General features: G+C 39.6%; 3 protein-coding genes across 6 annotated transcripts; 2 read left to right on the top strand and 1 right to left on the bottom strand.

Moving 5' to 3' along the window:
- Positions 1-331: 331 nt before the first annotated feature.
- LOC146392532 (heterogeneous nuclear ribonucleoprotein U-like protein 2) lies at positions 332-6,435 on the top strand. Its single transcript, XM_084949211.1, has 10 exons — positions 332-942; positions 2,075-2,151; positions 2,286-2,528; positions 3,664-3,776; positions 3,882-4,148; positions 4,526-4,648; positions 4,749-4,850; positions 5,267-5,435; positions 5,774-6,012; positions 6,099-6,435. Exons 1-10 carry the CDS (start codon positions 476-478, stop codon positions 6,156-6,158), a joined length of 1,860 nt encoding a protein of 619 aa, XP_084805337.1. The 5' UTR covers positions 332-475; the 3' UTR covers positions 6,159-6,435.
- nudt22 (nudix (nucleoside diphosphate linked moiety X)-type motif 22) lies at positions 6,324-11,095 on the bottom strand. 3 transcript variants are annotated; one of them, XM_084949231.1, is made up of 7 exons: positions 10,821-11,031; positions 9,652-9,840; positions 8,995-9,574; positions 8,795-8,920; positions 8,214-8,311; positions 7,154-7,247; positions 6,324-6,603 (listed from the first exon to the last, which is right to left on the bottom strand). In XM_084949231.1, exons 1-7 carry the CDS (start codon positions 10,844-10,846, stop codon positions 6,436-6,438), a joined length of 1,281 nt encoding a protein of 426 aa, XP_084805357.1. In that variant the 5' UTR covers positions 10,847-11,031; the 3' UTR covers positions 6,324-6,435. The 3 variants fall into 3 exon arrangements, with proteins under 3 accessions (XP_084805357.1, XP_084805361.1, XP_084805350.1); XM_084949235.1 differs by lacking the exon at positions 10,821-11,031 and adding an exon at positions 11,038-11,095 and having other exon boundaries at positions 6,494-7,247; XM_084949224.1 differs by having other exon boundaries at positions 6,494-7,247.
- A 1,183-nt stretch (positions 11,096-12,278) lies between these two features.
- Positions 12,279-15,884, top strand: LOC146392530 (uncharacterized). 2 transcript variants are annotated; one of them, XM_084949196.1, is made up of 3 exons: positions 12,279-12,352; positions 14,284-14,439; positions 14,863-15,884. In XM_084949196.1, the coding sequence occupies exons 2-3, from the start codon at positions 14,314-14,316 to the stop codon at positions 15,094-15,096; spliced, it is 360 nt and encodes a 119-aa protein (XP_084805322.1). In that variant the 5' UTR covers positions 12,279-12,352; positions 14,284-14,313; the 3' UTR covers positions 15,097-15,884. The 2 variants fall into 2 exon arrangements, with proteins under 2 accessions (XP_084805322.1, XP_084805329.1); XM_084949203.1 differs by lacking the exon at positions 12,279-12,352 and adding an exon at positions 13,150-13,236.
- The last annotated feature ends 1,451 nt before the right edge of the window (positions 15,885-17,335 follow it).

Raw genomic sequence — 17,335 nt, 5'->3', positions numbered from 1 at the left:
ACAGTCAACTTGATTCAACAAGATTTACTTGCCTGGATGACTGAGGATGCATCAAGACGTTTCCTTTAGTTAGTTTTGTTGTGTGAATTGTGTTCACACAACACAATTCACAGCAAACTACCACTGAAAATAAAAAAACTATTTAAAATATTTTTAAATGAACTAATTGAAGCTAAATTGACTCGAAAACAACTATACGACTAAAAATACTTTTCAAAAATCCTGGTACGGTAGTTATGTTGATGTAGTAACATTTTCTTTCGCTAGGTGGCAGTAAACAAAACGTATCTGTCTTAAATGAGAAAGAGGAAGAAGTAACGAGCCAATCAAATTCCAAGGCACCATATTGAACAGTTGTTTTGACTCCAGCCTGTTCTTCTTTCACAGTTTTTACTTTGTATTTGGCTTTTTAAAAACTTAAATAATTCGCATTTACAATTAAAAGACAAATAAACGTAATACTCGCGCGGGAACAATGAAGCTGGCGGACATTAAAAAGTTAAAAGTGGCCGAGCTGCGGTCCAGACTTAAAGAGCTGGGGCTGGACAGTAGAGGGCTGAAGGCTGAGCTGGTGGAGCGGCTGTGGTCCGCAGCAGAGGGGGAGCAGAGCGGAGGAGACGGCGAAGAAGAAACGCTGAAGCTACATGACAGCTCACCTATACTTTTAGTACAGACAGAGCCAGCAGACGTCCGCCCTCTATCCTCAGAGATTGGTGCTACTGCGCGACATGAAGTAGACCGCGGCTACACAGACATGGCCACACAGACTGAGGTTGAGCCCAGTCCAGCTGCACCACAGCCCGGCTCGGAGGCTGCTGCTGCGGGTGTCACTGCCTGCCATGCGGAGGGAGGAGAACAGGGACATGCGGAGGGTCCAGTAGAGGAGGACATGGGCAGAGGAAGGTCGTTCTACGAGTTCAAAGAGGAGATACGATACAAGAGGTAGAGTATGGTGAAGAAACCCGCCCCACAGAGGGCATCGGGTTCAGTGAAAATCCCTCACATCTGTCCACAGCATACTGTAATTACCGTGTGGAGCTCTCGTTGTGGAGTTTCATATGTGTAGGTTCTCTTGGTCTTGAGAACTTGATAAAGTTTGTAAAGATTTTTAAACTCTCATCTCACCCAAGACACGTCTTTAGTACCACATCCACTGATGGAAAATCCCAGCCAAACGAAGCGTGGGCCAAGTCCAGAATCAGAATCACAGAGACTTTATTAATCCCACAGGGAACTTGAGTTCTCATAGCGGCACACATACAGCAAACGTCAAACACTCATATAAAATGAAGAGTAGAAACAGAGATATTAATAGATAACTATTAAAATAAATATAGAGATACAGGTATAAATATGCATATAGACATAAAAGTACACAAATATGTGTGCAATATATGTCATTGCGTACAAAAGTGCCAGAGTGCAGTGAGGTGTGATTAATCCTGTTCTGCATGTGTGGGCCTGACCCAATTGGATGAATTAAAGAGTTTGAAAGCAGCAGGAAGGAAGGACCTGTAACGTTCCCTCAGACAGGAGCGTGAAAGAATCTGTTGCTGTCCTCTGTTGCTCTCAGTGAGCTAATCAGGTCATGTTAAAATAGGTTTTCTCAGTTTAAGAGAGAAGAAGGATTTAAAGCTCTTCCAATATTGTGGTCCTGGTTACTGCACCACTGGTTAGGAATATGTTTTAAATCCTTACTTTGAATGATTTTTTTATGTGTATACATGTGTGGATGGGGCAGTTTTTTTTTCTTAAGGCCAGATTAACATGTAATATCTTTTTATTTATTTTTACTGTATTTATGTGTATTTATACTTTAATATTTCCTGTTTTATTATATTGTTATTTTATTCTGTGCAATGAACGAGGAGTGAACGCATGTAAGAATGTATGTATGCTCGTCTGCTAAAACAAGCTCTGATCCAGTTTCACTGCAGAATGCATAGCACAGCGGCATAAAAGAAATCTTTATCTTTGTGTAAGCAGAAACCTCATTACCAAGTTTTACCCGTAGATTTAGATTTAATAAAGTTCTTAAATCATTAAATGTGACATGTCTCTTTTTTTCAACCAGAGCCAAATCACCACAGCCCCCTGCGGAGAGGAGTGAGGCAGAGGAACAAGATGAAGATAAAGTCAGACTAGATAAATGTGTGGAAACACACCCACACAAATTTTAATCAGCACTTGAGTTTTCTTATGAGTTACTTGTTTTAATTTTGTCTGGACTAACCCCCAAGGGTGTATTTGATTTGACTCCCTGAGTCTCCTTGTCACTTACTCAGATGGCTCTCACCTGCACTTCGAGGTGAGTCCTGATGGATCCTCTGGCCAGCCGCGGTTCTGGGCTCAATTCCCCCTGCTGTGGTCAGGCTGCAGGCTCACCCATGGGGTGCAGCAGGGCAGGGTGGGCTTTGAGGTGAGGCTGGAGAGGAAACTGTTGACTGCACAGCCAGATGACCATGAAGTCAGGGAGCCATATGGACTGAGAGTTGGCTGGTCAGTGGCCGCCTCCTCTCTGCTGCTGGGTAAGAATTAGGGCTGCCGGGTAAGAATTAGGGCTGCCACAAACGATTATTTTGATAGTCGACTAGTCACCGATTATTTTTGCGATTAGTCGACTAATCAGATCATCATCCATTGGACGTAATGTACAGCTTATTGCACCAGCAGCATCTGCTCTTATATAACTATCATTAGCTTACAGCTTTAAGTGTTTAAGGTATGTGCTAACTAAAAATAAAGACAAGATGATAGTTTATTAAAGTTTAATGAAATCTGCAGATTGTTTCTGTGAAATTTAATAAACTCCTTGCTATCTAAAATATAACGGGACAACGGAGTATATTCTCGAGCATCTCACACTTCTGATAATCAGCTGTCTGCTTGACGTTTATTCAGCTGTGTAAAAACTATAACTTTAATCTCAGCCAAACCGATTTACTCAGGAACAAATAAAATACAAAAAAAAAAGCCAAACGATAACATTTTTAAGTTATCTAAGTGACTTATATATGTTTAACCTGAGTAGCGAAAGCGTTTGAAAACGATTTGCCGGGAGTCCGGTGTTCTCACCGGACTCTAGTGAGCCTTGCCCCCGGCTAGCTATCGAGCTAGTGGGTAACAGACGTCTCCGAAAACGTCGGAGCGCTTTTGAAAATATGTGGTGTCTTGATAAACTGAGCAGATATTTGAGGTTTACACAGCTACATTCTCGCCTGAAAATATGTTAAACGTTTATTTTGTGACCCAGAAAGAATAATAAGAGTAATATTAAAACTAACTAGCTGCCGCCGTTGTTGGAAACTGAGCTGGGCTGCGCTATGAATTCTGGGACAGAGCTACTTCTTCTTCTTCGGGGTTTAACGGCAGCTGGCATCCTTGTACATGCAGGTACTTGTACTGCCATCTTCTGTTTAAGTCCGTTATTACACTCTTAAATCCTACTACTTAGTCCTGCGTCTTTTGTGATCTTACAAAGCTTCAAACGTCGCGTCGACTATTAAATCAGTCGTCGACGATTCTGATAGTCGACGTAATCGTGACTAGTCGACTAATCGTGGCAGCCCTAGTAAGAATGAAGTTTTTTTTTTTTATATTTATTGTCTGTAGATTTGATTTACTTGTTAAAAAGCTTCTGAATCCTTCTGGGTTTCACGTCAGGTGAGGATGAACTCTCTTTTTGTTATGATGGACGTGGTAAAAAAGTGTCAGATAGAAAGGAAGAGAACTTTGGAGAGCCTTTTTCGGAGGGGGATATCATCGGCTGTTATGCTGTAAGTCATGTTTTCAGTCAGCTTTACTAGCGCTCGAGTGACTTTTCTCTCATTTAAACCATTTTTTTGTGTTTGTGTGTTATGTTCGCACCTGCACACCCCCAGTCTTTCTCCTCAGACGGCGCTGTCGAGCTCTCTTTCCATAAAAACGGTCGTTTTGTAGGAGTGGCCTTTTCCATGGACACCTCGGTGCTACGGGGCCGTGCTCTGTTCCCTCATGTCCTCTGTAAGAGCTGTTCGTTCAAATTGCTCCTGGACCCTGCAGCTCAACCCTGGTACCCCGGCCCTCCAGGGTTCACACCGTTGGCCACTCTTCCTCCTGGGCAAAGGGTGTGCTCCACATCAGCTCCAACCTCCAGAGCACAGTGCGAGGTGAGAGTCAAATTTGTATTCCCAATCTTTCTACTACTAAAGGCTCCTCCTAAAGATGAAATTGTAGTGTGAAGATGAATTGTAATGTTTTCTAAGAATTTCCTCTGAAAGTTTGAACTAAACAAAGTTCAGATGATCCTGTACATGGAGCATTTTAGCCATAGAAGATGCTCCTAAGGTGGAAAATTGTTGGGAGTGGAGTGGAGGATGTAAGCAGGGGAGAAAATGGCAGAAAGACAACGTTTAGTGTTACAGGAGTGATCACCTGAGTCATTAGGATCATCCTATGGGACCCATGAATGTTTGTGCAAAATTTAATATTCTGACAGTTGACATGTCAGTTTTGTTATGTCTTATCTACCTCTCTGCTCCACCAGGTGGTGCTGATGGTGGGTCTTCCTGCCTCTGGGAAGAGCGTCTGGGCGAGGAATTACATGAAGCAGCTTCCAGAGAAACAGCACAGACTGCTGGGAACAGAGGAGCTGCTTGCTTGTATGATTGTCAGTCAGATCTCTGGTCTTCACTCCTGTGATTCACATTCAGAGGTTATGGTTCACACCTGATGTAAAATGTTTGACCCGTTTGTATGTGTGTGTATAGAGTGGTGGGCAGAGGGACAGCAGGCTCCAGCAGGCCTCTCACTGTCTTACTGAAATAATCAAGACGGCTGCCCAAACTCCTGGAAACTACATCCTAGACCAGGTAATGCTTCACGGTCAAAAAAAAAAAAAAAAAAAAAAAGACTTATGAGATGTCCCCTTGTGAAACTCACCTAAGGGTAGTAGTTGCTATCAGGTGGTAGAAGAAAAGCCGTTATTGGAGAATCAGCCTCTGCAAGCAAAGTGTCAGGAGACCAAAGTGAACTGATTCATTTAGGCTCATGTGATAGAGGTTTGGATGAGCAGCAGAAGATTTTCTGGTTTCAAATCGGGCCTCGGCAGTCTGGAGTTTGGGATTATTTCTTGGTCCTATTAATAATAAAATATTTACTTTAAAGCAGTTATATGTGGAATAAAATCTAAACTGTAACCACCACAGTTATGAGCAAAGAGCTTCGACAAAACATTTCACTATGCTGTAGTCTTAGTAGTTATTTCACTTCATCTTTCTGTTTCCAGTGCAACATCCTCTTCTCTGCACTCCGTCACAAGCTGCGGCTGTTCACAGGCTTCAGGCGTCGGGTGGTGGTGGTGTTTCCCTCAGGCGACGAGTGGAAAAGACGACTGTCGCAGCACCAGATGAGAGACGGTGAACACATCCCAGAGACCGCCCTGCTCAAATTACAAGGTTTACCTACAGTTGTAATATTATGTTACATTACAGGTCTATATTAGGGGATCAAAAACAAAACATGAATTTGTTTCATATGTTCCATTTGGTCTCTTCAGTAATCCCTGTAAATTTACACTGAGGAATGGCTTCAGATTCTTCTTGGTTAAATCCGTGAATCCTTCAGAAAGAAAGGTTCTTCCTCTCATTACTCTGTTTATTGATATCATTGAAGGTCTCAGATGTGCTGGGAGCCACATAGTTTATAAAAGATCTTTTCAGCTGGAGATTCTGGTGCTGCTGACAGTTAAAATAAACAGCAGTCATTCCTGTAATACTTTCCTCTCTCTGTCCAGTGAGCTGCAGTCTTCCAGAGCAGCAGGATGACCTCCTGGAGGAGTTGCAGTATGTCGAGCTGCCGCAGGAAAAGGCGCTAAAGCTCCTGCAGGAGTATAAAGATGAGGCCCGTAGACTGCTACCCCCCGTCCCCAAACATGAGAAGACACGGCGACTTTACAGGAAAAGACCCCACCCTCACGGCCCTCCATCCTCTCACAGGAGCGGCATGCAGACATGGAGTCAGCCGCCAAGATACGTGAGTGCTAACCTGGCTTATTTCTCTCTAAAAGCACAGCTGCATTTGCTAGATGTTAAATTAATTTTGTGTCATTCATATTTCAGTGGAGCGTGCCTTATCAGGATCAGGGGTATTACTACAGCGTGTACCAGAGCTACTCATGAGCGAACCTGGAGCAAGAGGACTCGAATAATGCTGCTGCATTACCAGTGATTACACAACACCAACACTGCTGAGGTTTTATTATATGGAACTGCACACTCCCTGCTCAAAGATAATCAGTGTCATATTTTATAATATCTTTTATGAAAAGACATGGACACTTTAGGTTTTTATTCAAAATATTTTAATACATTTTTACTTGTTCTTGCTGTACAGTGTATAAATGAATTATACAGTACTGAATTATGAATAACTTGTAAATAAAACCCCAAACTTTAATCAGTCTGTTTCTTTGTGCACATGTGGTGGTGTCAACTTGGCATCGCCTCGTCCGCGTCTGTCTGGAACTACGTCAGGTTTAACAGTCTGATAAAGCAGCATGGCTCCTTTAGCTGACGGACAAAGCTCCGACCACAGAGGGCTGCTTCTGTCCAGCTGCAAAACTTCCTACAGTGTGCAAAATACAACGGTGTGAGAAAGTGTTTGCCCCCTTCCTAATTTCCTGTTTTGTTTTGGAGTTTTGTTGCATTTAAATGCTCCAGATCATCAAATAAATTTAAATATTAGACAAAAAGGTAAGTAAACCTACATGGCTCTGTGTGAAAATAGTGATTGCCCCCATATCTGTTCTATCATAAATTAACTGTGGTATATCACAACTTTGGAAAGTTCAATTTCTCTAGCCACACCCGGGTCTGATGTAATCACCTTAACGAGAAACATCTTCATTTAGAAACTGCATTTACTTGTTCCGTCTTTGTCTAACATTTAAATTTGTTTGATGATCTGAAACATTTAAGTGTGACAAACATACAAAAAAATAGGAAATCAGCAAACACTTTTTCACACTACTGTATATAAAAAGGCAGAATTGCCTTATATGCTTGTAATCTCTCCATAAAGTGATGATTGTACTTTGTTCCCTACTGCAGACGCAAGTACAAGAATCTCGTTTTGGTGTTGGTCTGCGGGTATTTGTATGTCTGTAACATATCACCGTTCTGCTGACAAAGACGACCTCTGTGGACTCGCTGGCCTCCACTCCTCCTTTCCAGTACAACTTTCTCACTTCATCAGAACTTAAGGAGCAACTGAAAGCACACAGATTAAAATTTATATCTTTATAGAGCCATTCAAACCACATTTACTATTTCACGATGCTTGATTTAGGATTGTGTGCAGCTTTATGCTGCCCTTCATAACCTCAGCTGGGCAAATCTGGTTAGATAATTGAGACCTAATCTAATAGTAACTTTAACTTTGGACTTAATTTTGTATGACACCTTTTTATAGGCTTGCCATCATGTGATGTCATCTTTTATGGTCTCTCAGTTGTCTTCATTATTACTTCTGTTCCTCTACTTTTAGTCTTTCACTGGTGTGCATTTTTATTGTTTCTATTTTAACTCTCTATTAACTTTACTCATCTCAAGCCCTAATATCTAACTTTTATATGGGGCAGTAAAACTGTTTTTTCTTCTTAATACTGAACTTGTTTAGTATTAAGATTCCAGTTACAAATGGATTTCAAGAATAAAAAGAAAAGTTTAAAGAAGGTTTAGACTCCCTAAACATACATATAACACATCATATAGTCTTACAGCCTAAATATATAATATTTGTTTAAGCCTCATTGCAGTTATTTGCAGTCAGTGCTCCTGAATGTGCTTTTAATTCAGTCAGCTCAGGAAATTGCAGTTTTTTTCTACTCCTAGGTCTGTATGATGTCAAAGAGAGAGGGTAGCCCTAATATAGTCATCTCACTCTGGCTGTGACCAGAAGCCTCACCCACTCATGTTCTGTTTACCAGAGGCAGCCAATCAGAAAAAGGTTGCAGGGGATTATTTTGAACTGTGACTCATACAAAGCTACTTCAATAGTCCACATGGAAAACTACGCAGTCTTTAGTAGTGGAGATGTGGTCATCGTGATGATTTTATCTTTATAAAATTTTTTGCCATACTTTCATTTTCTGAGCAACTTTCACTGACACACCTACTTCAAGAAATCTGTGCTGCAGGTTTCACAGTATGGATTAAAACTGAAGCGACGACTACCTGACGTAAAACTCGGCACTCGGTCTTCCAGCGCTGGTGTGATTCAGAGCGACGCCCATCAGGACGGGCGGTCCTAGGGAGCTCAGAGGAATATTCACCTGGGACAGAACAGTAAAATTAATAATATTAATATTTTAGCCCTTTCATTACTTAGACATAACAGCTGGTGCAAAGTTTTATTAAAGAAAAGTGACTGTGTGAATACTGCTTTAGGCATAAAATCCTTGTTTTACACTGTGATGTCGTGAGGTCCCATGTGTAGGATCTGACCTAACAATTTTCCACTTCATAAAAAAACTTGGTAAATTTTCTGATGTGCGGATCAAATATTAGGGCTGAGTCAAACTGTGGTGCCAAGTTTCTGGAAGCTGGTTTCACTTTGTGGGGCCTATGACATGCATGATTGAACAAGAATTCTGATTTTGAAGTATTTCACTGAAGGAAATCTGCTGACACCATTTAGACTCTTTAAAAAGAGTTGCTAGCAGGCTTCTGGCAGTAAGTATACGTGCATAAACGTGAAACACGACATTACAATTCTGAATAAAAAGAATACAAACAGAAAAGGAATGACTTTTCACCTCATCTCTGATCTCGGCGCACACAGAGGAGAAAAGCTCTGAGACGACGGCCTCTGGCTTCCTCTCCATCATGGCTATGCCGATCTGCTCCTCACACACCCTCTGTCCTAGACGCTCACACACAGCCTGAGGACAACAGGGTTGATATGAGCAACACATCAAGCATTTTGGTGAGACTGAATCCTCTTTATTCATATCACCTTTGGCTCTGGGTGGCCTCCGGGGATATCCAGGAGCCCTCCCGCCTCTGCCACCTTTTGGCTCCTCCTGATCATGACCACCTGACCATTGCTGGTGCACAGTATGGCACCGACACCTAGAGGCTGAGCCAGCAGCGTCAGAGGATCTCCGAACTCGGCCTCACCACGCTGTCGCAGCTTGGCCACCCCACACGACCAGTTTGTTCCCAGGTAGTCCTTGTAGCACGTGAGGCCTAACCTCAGAGTGAGGAGGGGTGCAGGGTGTGGAGGAAGTTTGTCTGCAATGCCATTAAACTCTCTGTAGTCATGATTGGAGGCACCCTCAGCATTTTCTGTCTGACTTATACACCTGTTATGTATTTCACCCAAATCCCTCTGTCCTTGATTGTTTTGGTCCTCTGTGTGGTGGAAAATGGTGCCATGGGGCAACGGAGTGGAAGGTGGATTTTGTGGATCTGCTAAGCAGAAAGAATGTAGCCTGAATTTTGCCCCGTTGAAAAGCCACGGCTCCTTGGACACCCGCTTCGTCCACACCTCATCTATGTGACGCTCCAGAGCCAGATCTGTCTGCCTGTTAAACCTGAGAAAGGAGGAATTGATTTTACATGACGTGTGATGAAAAGTATTTAAAGGATGTACTGCACTGTATGTTTGCACCTTTCTGAAAGCTCCACTTGTACTTGAGACTCGAGCAGCCCATGCCAGTGTGCACAGTGCAGCAGCACAGACACCTCAGGGTCCATCATTTCCCACTGCGGCTCTTCACTGGAAGCATCAGTTACTTGATCCAGTTGTGTTCTTTGAGAAGACTTGGAGGTGGGATGGTTTGAGATGTTAAGATGGTTGCTGGAAGTGATAAGAATGAGCAGGATTAGAAATGAGTCTATCAGAGGGACAGTTCAGGTTGAGCACTTTGAAGACAAAATCAGAGAGGCAAGGCTGAGATCATTTGGACATGTTGGACAAAGGATGCTGAAGATGGATCTGCCTTGAAGTAAGGAAAAAAGAAAGACCATGGAGAAGAGTAATAGAGCGAAGGAGGACATGCAGAGGGTTGGTGTGATAGAAGAGCGTGTTGGGGATAGGGTGAGATAATCATCTGTGGTGACCCATAAAGGGAACAGCCAAAAGAAGAAGAAAATGTGAGCTGTTTCAGCTGAAGCTTTAAACCTTAAGGCCCATGAAGGCATCAAATCAAGTGAGGTGATCAACTCTGTGCAGGTTAATAAGTCCACTCCTGTTATACAAAGACACACATCAAGTGCACCCACATATAAGAGATTAGAGCAGGCAAATAAATCTGACCATGGATAAGGTTAACGGAAGCACAACATCAAATTATTAAAAAAAAGATTTCTAAATATATTAGAAATTTGTTACTATCATGGCAGTAACTACCTTTAAAATGCATGATTTTTTAAATAGACACAAAATAATTGACCAAAATAACTGATTTAACTAATTAAACTAAGCAGCCCTAATGTTTGCATAAATGCAGGTCCAGGTGAGCTGTAAGTATACTGCAGTCATCCTCTAATTCAATAAAGTATTCTGATTCTGATTCAGGGGGATATAATGACAATTTCAACAGGGCCCGTGGGATCATGACAGCATTGGGTGCAGTGGCATAACCAAAAACGGGAGGACAACTTCTTTAAGGCGTCAACAGTTTGTTCAATGCAGATTTGTCTTATCTAATTGTCAGTGAGGTTGAAAAGGGGAACAGACACATTTAAAAACGTGACATTCAAAAACAAGACCGCTCAGCGTCAATTTACTCACATAAAAGCTCCTGATTTGTTACTGCTAAGTCTTTATTTACTTACCAGTAGCTCCCAATTTTTTCCACCATTGGACTAAAAACAGTCAAAAACTTTCAATGAACCGGAGAGCTGGAAAGGAATTAAATAGGAAGTGCGACTTCCTGATAAAATAAACGTCTAACATAACAACTCCTGTGTTCTCGTTTACTCTAAGACAATATTGTCTGGTTGATTTTCTATGAAACCAAATAAGGACAAACGTTTTAAATGGCTTGTTTACCTGTCGTTTCCGAGGTAGGCGAAGAAGAAGCCAAACCAGCGAAAGGTGGTTTCTTCCTCTTTTCCCATGAACGGCAAAAATTTGCTTCTTATCACCACCTAGCGGCAAAGAGTGTAAATAATAATAATGTTATATTGTCAGTAAGATATTACTGAGTGACAGATGTGGAAAAAATATAAATTTTGTGCATATTTCTACAATGTAAATTATATTTATGAATTATAGTTATAAGACAAACTTATTTTAATATTAATTATAATCCAATTCAATCCAACTTTATTTATAAAGCACTATAAAATAGCCAGCACAGGACCAAAGTGCTGTACAGTAACTAAATAAATAAATAAATAATGTAGTGCTGTCCAAAAGTCCTCAGCAACCTCTCAATATTTTTCAAATATTGACATTCAAGGAAATGAGTGGAGGCTCCAAACGTTTGCACAGTGCTGTATATATTTAATTTAGTTTTCTTTTCTTTTTAAGTTGACTTTTAATTCTTTTCTGGAGTGACTTTTTATTGTTTGAAAATGCATAGTTTTAATTGTATCTATTTTTATTTTATACTATTATAATATGAATGTCATTACAACATGAACATGATTTTAATCATGTTGTCAAAAGAAAAGAAAAGAAAAGAAAAGAAAAGAAAGACTGCAGGTCATAACTTCTTACCTGAAGATCAGTTCACCTGACACTTGGCGGCCGTCTCGGGTCTCTCCTCCTCCTGCCTCCCCAACCCGTTCTCACTCCCGACACGACAAATCGTCAGTATTTTACGTGTCGGGAGTGAGAACGGGTTTCGGCTAAGATGAATGATTCTAAAAGAAAACAACTAAACAGCAAAAAAGAGCAAAAACATTTCTAAAATTAAGCAATTTCCTATCAAAATTGCTTAATAAACATTTATTTTATTTTATTTTATTTTTTATTTTATTAGTATTTTCCTTAAATGTGTTAAATATATATTTTCTCATCTAAATGTCCACTGAGCTGTGAGCCAGCTGTGATCATAATTCATCATCATCATACACTGAAAAAAATGCAATAGGGTGGTTGTTGAATTTGCATAGAATTACTTCATATATCCAGCATGACTAATTTAAATTTCACATCTAAACATATTTTTGTCTTTTAATTTTCATATATTCTTTAAGAATATTCATTCTTTTAGAACAAATCATGTTGAAAAGAAACAAGTTAGTCGTGTTTTAGCCTCAAGCTCCGCCCCCTGGAAAGGAAAAATCAGCTGCACTGTCCGCCATTTTTGTCTCTCGCTTTGGAAAATCTACTACCATCTGGAGTTTTACACTTGAAGGTAAATAAGATTTTAAAGCTAACACACCAGTGAGAAAGAGTGTAGACCCTTTATATATGTGGACTTTTACTGGGGTGTTGTTATTTTACAGGTATGTGGGCTGTTTATCGAAAACCATGAAAGGCTAATGTTAGGCTCCAGTTAGCTAATGGTAACCGAAATTATGCAATAAGCAAATTAGTAATTAACATATATAATGTGAGTTAATATTGTTTGTATATTCTTTCAGTCTAAATTAACAGACTATTACAAACTTGCATCGGTGTCTGTAGTAAGTGGTGGTACCTGCAGTGTCTTAACCATTAAACAAGCTAATGTAGGGCCGGGATATGACTAGTTTGTTGAAACATGTCTGCTGCCGATGTGACTGCTCACACACGGTAACATTACCAGCACATAGCCACAGCCGCTATAAACATGCTGAAAGGTCAATCTAGCTTCTGTAGTCAGCAGCTGGAAGACTCAACACAGACCCAAGATTCAGTGTAACGGTTATCTAAATGTTGTGTGTCCTGTTTGTAAGCCCAGAAAAAGAAATTAAATAAAATGACGACCTTGAGCTTCAAGCTAATGTAAGCGTAATGCTATAGCATAAAGCGACTAATGCAATGATGAGGTTGTTAAATTAGTAAAAATACAGTAAATATATCCAACATGAATCATTTATATTTTTGGTCTAAACATAATTAAGTCTCACGCCTTTCACTTGTTTTAGAAGGATGTTCAGTCTTTTAAAACCAGTCATATCAAAATAACAGAAAATAGTTATGTTTTCTGTTGAAACTCCACCCCCGTGTGTTCTGCGAGGGAAAATTCACTGTGGCGGTCCGCCATTTTTTGTCTTCGCTTAGTTTACGTTTGGTGCTGAGCTTTACTTTGTCGAGGTAAACTGAAAACTACATGTTTGAGAGGAAACGAAGAGAACATCCATTAGATGGGGAAGTTTTTCTCATGAATGGCTGTTGAGCAACATAATGGAAAAAACAAGTCATTCCTTAAGTTAACTAACGATAATGCTAGCTTAAGCTGCGGGACAATATTATGTGCATTAGCTTTTTTTCAGTGTGTGCCCAGTCACATTCGCTTGTTTTTTCTCAGTGAATACAGACTAACAAACTTGTGTCCATTTAGTTAACTGGTTGTACCTAAAATGTTTTAGTTAAACAGTTAAATAAGCTAGTTTGCCATGGGGTGGGCTCAGTGTGTGTGTGTTGGGGGGGGTCTTCACTAAAGTCGGTTTATTTAGGGCATGACACCTATGCAGTACTCATTAGGAGAGGAAGTGCATGACGTGGGGCTTTATTTCATGTTCTGGGGCAGTGAATGTAATGTACTGATAACATGTTAAAGACACACAAAAACCCAACAAATTATTTTAACTGATTTATAGAGAGACTGAGAGGAGGGCTTAAAGAGATAAAAATAATGACGATAGAAATATGTTAAATTTATTTTTTCTGTATCGATATATGGTGCTTATCCCTGCTGAAGGGCAGATTGGTGTTGCTTCAGAACAATTCTCTAGCGCTGTTACGTAGAGGTGTTACAGTTAAGGTTTTAATAACATTATTTTATTTACTAGTGAAGATTTGCATATGTTATCTCACATTCTGTAAGGTAAATTTTCTGGAAAGGTCAAATTAACTAATTTAACTAGTATTAATGAAAGACCTTGATGTGTATATGACAATAATAGATGTAGTTTCTGGGTCATTTGGCAGAACTGCAAAATGGCCAGAAGGAGGCAACTGCTGTGGTTGCAAACAGGCTTTGGGTGGTATGGAAGTAAGGGCAACTATGGAACTGCTCAGCAACATGGGACCCATAGCTAATAAATAGTAATATGACAAAAAATAACAACTTTGTGTGGATGTAACCTTGTGAGATTTGAGATTTTGACAGCATTTTTATGTGACAACTTCTCTTTTTAGATAAATGCAGAGTTTAAGCGCATTACCACCATGCCACTGCAGTCCAGATTACTCTCGCAGATAGATGTGCTATCTGACAAACTAATAAAGGTCTTCAAAAGGCGAGGAGGACAAATAGGAAGAAGACTTCAGAACATTCTGGAGCCCACGGCCCAGGTAAGAAAAAAATTTATTTGTGTATACACTTTAGGGAAAATAATAATTTTAACAAAATGCTGCTTGTCACTCTATGCCAGGGGTATGTTGAAAATCACCTGGGATTTTCACAATTTACCATGGGTGTGGTTTTTTTTCTTCTTTTACCTGCATTAGAACTATGTGTGGAGTTCATAGTTGAACACCTCTCTATGCTCTGACAGTATTCTGCTTCTTTGCATGGAGATTTCACTTCAGAAATGCATTACCTTTTTGAGCATTCTGAGGACTCCAATCACATGCTGTAATGAATCCATTTTTGTTCACCTAATGTGTTAATGTTAACATTTTTTGGAATAGTGACACAGATTAAAATAAGATTTGGTATAATGTTCTTTGACCAGTGTTCTGTTTAATTAAATTTTGCAATTCTGCATTTTCTAGGCCACAGATGAAGCCGTTATCCAACGATCTAATAAGGAAACAACCATGGGAATTTACATCATAAAGTCAAGAGATGCCAATGGCAGCCCTGAGGACATCGGGATAGTCCTTGAAGGCCAGAGAGTCTGGCAGGATTTGGATAACTATACCCTAGCAGCTGCAATGCTGTTTGGACTAATGTACACTTTGAACCTCACCTACCCACTGGAAAAGTATACCTTCGAGGTTTTATAGAAACTGGTTATGGAGCTCAAAAGGAACAGCCTTTCAAAGAAGGCCCAGGTTTTCAGGACCAGACTGTACGATTGAACAGTTTTCCAGTTATGATGTGAGAACAACATGTTTACCTCTTCGAATATGTACCATCCTTTCTTTTAAGCCAGCACTGGTAAAGTTGCAGTACATAGTGAAACTTATTTTTCTGGCACTTTTCAACTTGGGGCCTTTATTACTGCAGTTTTCACTTTTCAAGCCATGGCTCTTTTAAAAAAAATTCAAACTTTGAATGTCCATTTTTCTCAATGGAAATGGTGCCTTGCACCAATTTCACCAGTTAGCAATTTTTTTTCCCAAGGTGCACCACTACAAACAGATTGCATCGTCTAGTATTAGTGATTGTGATGTTTAGTGATAGAAGCAAGCCAATACTAATCAGTTTAGGTCTCTTGGTTTTGTGCCTGTGGGTTATAATGTTATTTTAAGTCTCTTCTTTGTGTCATTTTAATAATTACACCCCTGTTGCCATATTACCTTATGGCTCTTACATTTAAAAAACTATTTTTTACATAAGCGCGATGTCATAAGGCCCCACAATGTTGAATTCAGCTTACAGAAGATAACTTTGAGGAATGTTGTGGAATGTTTTTCAAGAGATGCATTGTACAAATATGACTCATGTATATTTTGGAAGCCTGAATTGAAAGTCCATTGTTACAACTGTGTAGTATTTTCAAAAATACAGGTCATTGTTCAAAAATGTTTTGCTTATTTCTTTGATTGAAGAGAAAGTGTGCAGTACATACAGTAAGATCAGCCTTAATTTAGTTTTATTTATTGAACACTCAATTATATATTAGATTATATATTATATATTAGAAATTTGTTATAAAATAAAATAAGCTTACCATAAAATAATCTTGTCAATATAACACATAGTAGTCCAATACAATTAACACAAAAAGTTCATGTCTGATAAACAAGTGGTTTCTATAAATATTTGACCGGAATGAAAAACATAACAACAACATAAGAAAGTCATGTTCATGTTACCAGAAAAATGTGTGCAGGTATAACATAAAAAACTAAGGTTAACCAAACATAACTTAATTTCGTGCAACCGATTACAATAATTTTTTTACGTTTATCCCACTGATTATTTTTTTCAGTGTATATGGAAAAAATGAAGTTCCTGAAGTCTCTAAACAAGAAAAGTAAGACACAGATTCTGAGTTTGTCTCATTCAGAGAAGGCCTTCCTTTCTATGATGAACCATCACTTTAGTGTGATCTTTATTAGTTTCAGACCAAAATACATTTCAAAAGGTGTGTGTGTGTGTGTGTGTGAGAGAGAGAGTTTTTAACAATATATAGTATTTAAAGGAACACACTCCACTTTTTTTTGGAAATAGGCTCATTCTCCATCTCCCTCAGAGTTAATAATGCAGCGTCTTCTTTCTAAATCTGTAGGTTAATAGGACTTTGGAGCGGGATCTTAAGGGATGGGGCATGGCCAGGATTTTTGCTCGAGGCGCCATATCAGCAGGCCAAACAAATGCTTGCTGTGTGTGGACACACAGACACGCATACACGTTTACACACACAAACCATCATATAGAAGAGAGATTTCTGAAAAGGGATTTTGTTTCTGTTTTTTGTTAAAGAGACATGAAAGACCTCAACTTAAGGTTAAGTGTATAAACTTGAAACATCTTTATGATGCAACCGAAAGAATCATGAATCTGAAAAGCTACATGATTTTTCTGGATTTTATTTTTGTCGACTTATGAAGTTATATATATTGTGTTGTATATTTTTGAAATTTCTTAAGGAGAAGATTGCTGATTGGTCCTAACCAATTACTGTATAAAAGATGAACGACACGACAGCACTTCCTCCCATTGTGCAAAAATGAAGCCAAAATATCCCGCTTGTGGGAGCTGCCATGTTCCACTTTTGGAGCCAGAGTCTGCTCAGTAGTAACTCGTGGTGGAGCGTCTCTGCCCACACACCCACTGGACGTGACCGTGAACACGCCCCCTTACACTTTTTACATAGCCCGGCTGCTCTGTCTCTCATTCTGCAGGGTATGGGTAAAATTTATCATACAAAACATGCACTCTGTGCAATATGGATTAACGTTACTGCTGAAGATGTGAGGACATCTGATCTCTGAAAAAACAACTGTTAATGAAGCTGGAAAAACACACCCATGTCTTGATCCTTAAAAAAGCATATTAATATATAGTAAAAGCCAA

The sequence above is a fragment of the Perissodus microlepis genome, chromosome 2, assembly GCF_051167445.1.
Source record: "Perissodus microlepis isolate ML-2025 ecotype Zambia chromosome 2, ASM5116744v1, whole genome shotgun sequence".
Classification (NCBI taxonomy): Eukaryota; Metazoa; Chordata; class Actinopteri; order Cichliformes; family Cichlidae; genus Perissodus; species Perissodus microlepis.
Note: the sequence above shows the minus strand (reverse complement) of the source record. Positions and strands in the feature narration are given on the sequence as shown.